The sequence below is a fragment of the Caretta caretta genome, chromosome 12 (assembly GCF_965140235.1).
Source record: "Caretta caretta isolate rCarCar2 chromosome 12, rCarCar1.hap1, whole genome shotgun sequence".
NCBI classification, from domain to species: Eukaryota; Metazoa; Chordata; order Testudines; family Cheloniidae; genus Caretta; species Caretta caretta.
Window position 1 is genome coordinate 23,327,224 of NC_134217.1, and position 6,000 is coordinate 23,333,223.

Sequence of the window (6,000 nt, forward strand, 5' to 3'; positions counted from 1 at the left end):
TGCCTATCCACTGTGGAACATCTGGTAATTTTCACAATCATTAAATTCACTTAGAAATAAAGAAAAAAAGCCAACCTAGAGCTTTCCACAGAAATCAAACAAACTCATCTCAAGTGAAAGTTATTTCCCAAATGTCCAGTTTCCATATCAAACTAAGATTAAAATATTTATGTCAAACCTAAAACACAGTGTGAAAAAGGTGAAAAATGTAAAAGTCCACTTACTAGATGTCCAGGAGTAAGCACTATATTCTGAGTTAGAAATTTGCTTAGTTACACTTTCACAGCTCCAAATGAGAAACCAAGTAAAGAAAGAATTGTGTTGCTGATTAATTCACATTTGAAATAGGAATTAAAAAAAAATCAGACGAAATCAGTCAAAAGGTGAATAAAATAGTGTAAAATATTACACATATTGTTTACTTGAATAAGATTATTTATTTTGAGGGTTTCTGGTGATAGTATAAACTGCATAAGGATCATGAATACTCACATAAAAATTCAGCCATATAATATATAAACCGTGTTACCAACCTTGCAAACAGGCATATGCTTAACTTGAAGCATGCCAGGTGCCAAGTCTCATTTACCTCAACAGGACTACTTACGTGTTTAAAGTGAAGCACATGCAGGATCAGGGCCACAGGAAATATTTTACTTTAGTGTAAAAATAACTCAGTATACCCTAGTTTACTTTACTTAAAATATATACACAATTTACATCACTTAATTCCATAATATAATTGTGTGTGATTACCTATACATTCAGCATGCTGTATATTGATATCACTGATGTTTCTGAACATTTCTAATTGCTTTTAAATATTCAGCCATCATGGTATCCTTACAGGTTTTTTACATTATACTGTAAATTATAGAACTGTAGAGCCTGTACATTAAGACTATCACTCTTCCAGGTATCTATATAGTTTTGACATTACTGATTACTTCAACTTAGACTATGTTCTAAATGACACATTATAAAACTCCTTGTGCTACACAACTGCTATTTCTTAAAAGCTAAATGCAAGCAAATCTCTAATTTTCCTTGCTAAAACAGGGTCACCACACGTGTTTAAATTTGTGACACAGATAATTTCCACCCCCTAACTTAGCAAAGTTCATACAAGACCAAGTAGCAAGTTGTATAAAAAAGCGTTATGCTACCAACTTTGTTACCTTGACAAAGGCAGACACCGATATATTTGTAATAGTCTTTGGTGTTTGCATCTATGCATACGTGCACTTATGAAGGTATGTACACAAACTTGTGAGCATGCCTGTTTGCATTTCTATTGCACTTATGTATATGCACTTGTGTCTGTGTATGGTAATATGTATGCACTTTGGTATGTACTGGTGCATGCCTAAATGTTTGTAAGCTCATGCATGCTTCTATGCACACAGTTAAGCGTCCGTGTAGGCATGCATGTGCGTGTACATGGTGTGTGCTGGTCTGTGCACATCCACGTGGGCGTGTGTGCGCACACACAGTGTGCGCTCATGTTCACTACGAGCGCACATCTCCAGCGCCCAGGGGACCCCGGCGGTACCTTTCCTCTCCTGGACGCGGAATATGAACTCCCAGCTGGCTGACGCTTCCCTGTCCAGGGTCCTGGCGAGAGTCACCTCCCCGCTCTCCCTGTCCACTCGCAGTGGGGACTCCTCTGCGGGCGGAGACACCAGCTCGAACCAGGCTGAGGCGAACCTGGCCGGGGCCAGCGTGGTCAGCAGGGTCCCGGGCCGGGCATCCTCGGGCAAGGAGAGAGCCAGCGGGGAGTCGGGCTGGAGCAGGGTCCGGCGGCTGCGCTGGGGCGGCGGCGGCGGCGGCAGCTGCGTGACCTGAGGCAGCACCTCGATGTCCAGGGGGGCGCTGAGCAGAGGCGGCTGCCCGCGGTCCCGGGCGAAGAGGCGCAGCGGGATGGGCGCCCGCACGTGGAGCAGGGACTGCACCAGCAGCACGCGGCCGCTGCGCGGCACCACGAAGAAGTGCGGGCTGCCCGGCCGGGCGAAGTAGCGCAGCTCGGCGTTGGCGCCCGCGTCTGGGTCCTCGGCGCGCACCTGCCACACCTGAGACCTGAGCGCCAGCGTCTCCTCCACGCGGAGCCGGGTGACGCCGCCCGGGGGGCCCGGACCGGCCAAGCGCGGCGCGTTGTCGTTGGCGTCCAGCACCAGCACGGTGAGGGTGGCCAGCTCGGCGGGCGGCGCGCCGCGCGGCGGGCAGTGCTTGCAGCACAAGCCCAGGCGGAAGGCGTAGAGCGCCCGCGCCTCGCGGTCCAGCGGCCGGCGGGTGCGCAGCCACACCTGGCCCGAGCGCGCCTGCAGCGACACCTGGAAGTGCGCGTGGTCCTCGCCCAGCAGCTGCAGGTGCCAGCGGCGCCCCTGCACCTTGGCGCACCAGGGCTCCGGTCCCAGGCGGGTCAGCGGGATGCTCAGCCCGCTCACCCGCGTGCCCGCCGGCCAGTTCTCCGGGACGTGGCCCCGGAATGAGGGTCTCCGCCTGCGGGCGGCGGCGGAAGCGGCCAGAGCCCAACACACAAGCAGCCACCAAGGGAGCCGCAGCCGGCCAAGGCAGCCCATGTCGCCTCCGAGGGAGCGGGGGGTCCCGCCTGCTTGGGGCTCCCAGAGCGGCCGCCGCTGCTGCCGGGCACCGAGCTGGCTCCGCTCCCTCCGCTGCAGGCTGTGTAGCGCCGAGGCGTGCCTCGCTGGGCTGCTGCGGAGGAGCTGAAGGGTCAGGGAGGGGCCAGGAGGCGGGGAACAAGGGGGGATTAGTGCCGAAGATCCCCGGGGATTTAGTGGCCCATCCTTCTTCCCGCTCAGTCTGTGTCTCTACACACTCCCCCTTGGAGATGCTGTCACAGCGGAAGTCTCCCCTCGCCCACCCGTGCAGGCTCTCGCCGCTCACTACTGCTGTAGTAGCACGACAAACTTGCAGAAGTTTTGCTCCAGCGTAAGATATGCAGGCGCTTTGCACTCTCTCGGAGAGGAACCGAAACGGGAGCTCAGTCCTTCTGCTACTACTGCCTATTCCTGAGCAGCGGGCAAGATGCTGGGTAGTGGGACGCACACGCGCCCCGCCGCCCAAAGTCTCTTCTGTGTCTCACCAGCACACAGACAGATACGAAAAATACAAACCCTAGGCACAAACACTGTGTGAAAGAGTCCCCCGCACCCGTCGCTTCTCTCACACAGTCTCTGTCTCCTACAGAGCCCTGGACACTCTCGCATCCACATTCTCCTTGAAAAGATTGTCTTTGTTTCTTTCTCACGCATACACTTCAGCGGTTCACCAGGTTATTATGTGAGGGTCACTCAGACATGCACAAAACAGAAAGCAACTGCTATAAAATATATAATTTAAATCTAGCATTTTAGAAAATTACACACAACATAATGCTTCAAAATACTGTATAGCAGAACCCCATTTAACCAAGCCTCAGTTATCCTGCTCTCTGTATGAACCGAACTATGGCTGATAGCGCAAACTGGGGGTGGGCTCGTAAACAAAATGTATGTGTGTATTATCCCTTTTTAAAGAAATTGGACACTGGGTAGTGTAGTATTGTGGACACAGGTTTGTTGTCTTGAGATTAAAAAAGTGAGACAGACAACAATAGAGGGCTTGCTTGATTGTTCAGGAGCTGAAGAGCTGAATTAAATCACAGATCAGTCAGAACACTGAGCAAAAAAAGATTTAAAATTTAACAGTCAGACACAGGTGGGGCAGTGCTGGGGGCGGGCTTGCAGGGGTTATAGCCACCCCAAAATTTGCCTTACCCCCTATAGCCACACCTTCCAGCCCAAAGATCAGAGCTGGGCCAGCAGCTGCTGCTCTCCAGCCACCCAGCTCTGAAGGCAGCCCCATGGCCAGTAGCAACATGGAACTGCTGAAGTAAGGATGGCAAGGGCCTAAGTCCGCTGTGAAAAGTGACTTACAAAATTTATTCATGCTCCCCCAGTATAAAATGGTAGCTATTTTAAAAAATAACTTTTCTGCCTAACAATTTGATAAAATAAGTTTTAGTCTTAATTTAAAAGCACTGAGCAATTTCATTTTAAATAGGGTTATACATTTAGCATTTAAAATACTGTTAAATATAAAAAATGTGTTTTTAATTTATAAGGGGAGGTCATACTCAGAGGTTTGTTGTGTGAAAGAGGTTGCCCAACGCCTGTACAAAAAGTTTGAGAACCGCTGTGCTAGATTCACACATTGCCCTGTACTGTGTACTCTCGTGGTAAAATTTTGCCCTCCTGCTACAGTTATACAAGACCATTGTCCTCCCATAACTATGCAACCTTCCTCCCTCCCTTGCCTCCAATTGGTTTGTAAAGGTATAGCTGACTTCAATTTAATAAACAATCATTCTGCTGATGTAGGAGAGGGAATAAAATCCAATCCTCTCTTTGCTCTGGTGACTTTGCAGCATGAAGAGGAATAAAATATAAAAACCCAATTGTCATTTAAGTTAGCAGCTATGACTGAATACACAAAGAAAGCAGATCTGTTAAATAAGAGGTCATACATATTACAGTCACTTTGGCAACAGAACTGCATTTCTATTAACAACAAATTCAGACAGAATTTTAAAGAAAAGTTTTAGAAGTTCAGCACAAATTTGATTCAAAGTTTATATCAAATCACTTAGTTCACCTTAAATCTCACCTAATTTTTCAAGATTAAAGAAAAGCATCCAGAAACAATTGTTACTCACTTTATTCACAATTTTAAGTCTGTCAGTGTGAGTTAATTCTATAATAATATTTTACACTTTCATAGCACCTTCCACCCACAACTTCAAACACTTCAGAGGTAAGTACCATTATGGGAAATTGGAGCCTAAAATCAAATAGGAAGCCCGACAGGTTCAGGAATTGAAGCCATGATTCCTGACTCCCAATCCCACGCTATAATCAAAAAAAGTCCTTACTCATTTCATTCTGAAAGGTTAATTTAAGAACAATTTTTTCCAGTTTTAATCAAAAACATTTTTTAAATGTATTTCTCTTTATACTATACATTAGTCAGAAGGCCAGATAATGCTCCCAGTTTCACAGTTGTAAATTCAGGGTCTGAAGTTTGTTGACTTATTCTGCATTTACAATGGTGTAAATGAGAACAGTACTTAGCCCAGAGTGTGTAATAGATATTGAACAGTAATTAGCTTTATGTATTAATATATTATCTCTATAAATGTCTCCCTCTATGTCCTTTTTCATTCATGCACCATATACCACTTGGTCTCACAGTAGTAGCCATTTAGAGACAATGACAAACTTCCTTTGATTTGTTGCAGATGACTTTGTCATCCGGCAACCTTGGAAAGTCAAATCAGTCCCAGGGGCTGCCAATATTACAGCTCAGTGATCTCCCTTCTCTCCCACGTCTCACCCTGTACCAGGAGCAGGGAGAGGAAAAACTGGCTGGCAGAGTCCCACATGAAGCATAGCTCTAATACTAATGAAGCCACTAGATATGATTAACTTCCTGTGGTTCAGAGAACTCTTCAGCAAAAGAAAGGAAGTTTGGAGGAGCAAGACTCCGTCAGTTGCCCTTCTCGGAAAACTAGGGATTAGAAAGTGGGGAGGGAGGAAGACATGTGGCTAGCTAGGGAGGAACGGCACAGAGATCTACAGGTCACATCTCCATCCCACCTGTGGGGCTAGGACGTGGGACTCCTCTCCCAACCCTGGGAATCCCCCACCTGTCAAGTGGCATCATGAGCAGGATCCCTGGGCCAAATATTTGAGGCACCAGGGACATCTTTGAATCATAAAGACTTTCCCATTTTACAGGCATTTCTTTTTAGGTGTGTGGGATTGGATAAGGATTAGCCTTTTAGGATAAATGCTCTTCAATTTAGACGTTGAATGGATTGCCCCGGACAGGCTCTCCGTGGCTAGCACACTTCTAAAGAGCAGAGCTCTACAACATCTGCTGCCTTTTAGTTCCTGAAGCCTGATCTGCACTAAGAAATCACATCACTACAGCTGAACTGGT

The 6,000-nt window shown here is 47.2% G+C and overlaps 1 protein-coding gene across 1 annotated transcript in view; it reads right to left on the reverse strand.

Annotated features, from left to right (window-relative positions):
• Positions 1-2,659, reverse strand: part of LOC125620707 (neural-cadherin-like) — a 106,244-nt gene extending 103,585 nt beyond the window's left edge. Inside the window, exon 1 of the mRNA XM_048816763.2 lies at positions 1,553-2,659. Coding sequence (XP_048672720.2) covers positions 1,553-2,579 — 1,027 coding nt within the window. The 5' untranslated portion in view covers positions 2,580-2,659. The remainder of the gene's footprint in view (positions 1-1,552) is intronic.
• Between the last annotated feature and the right edge of the window lie 3,341 nt (positions 2,660-6,000).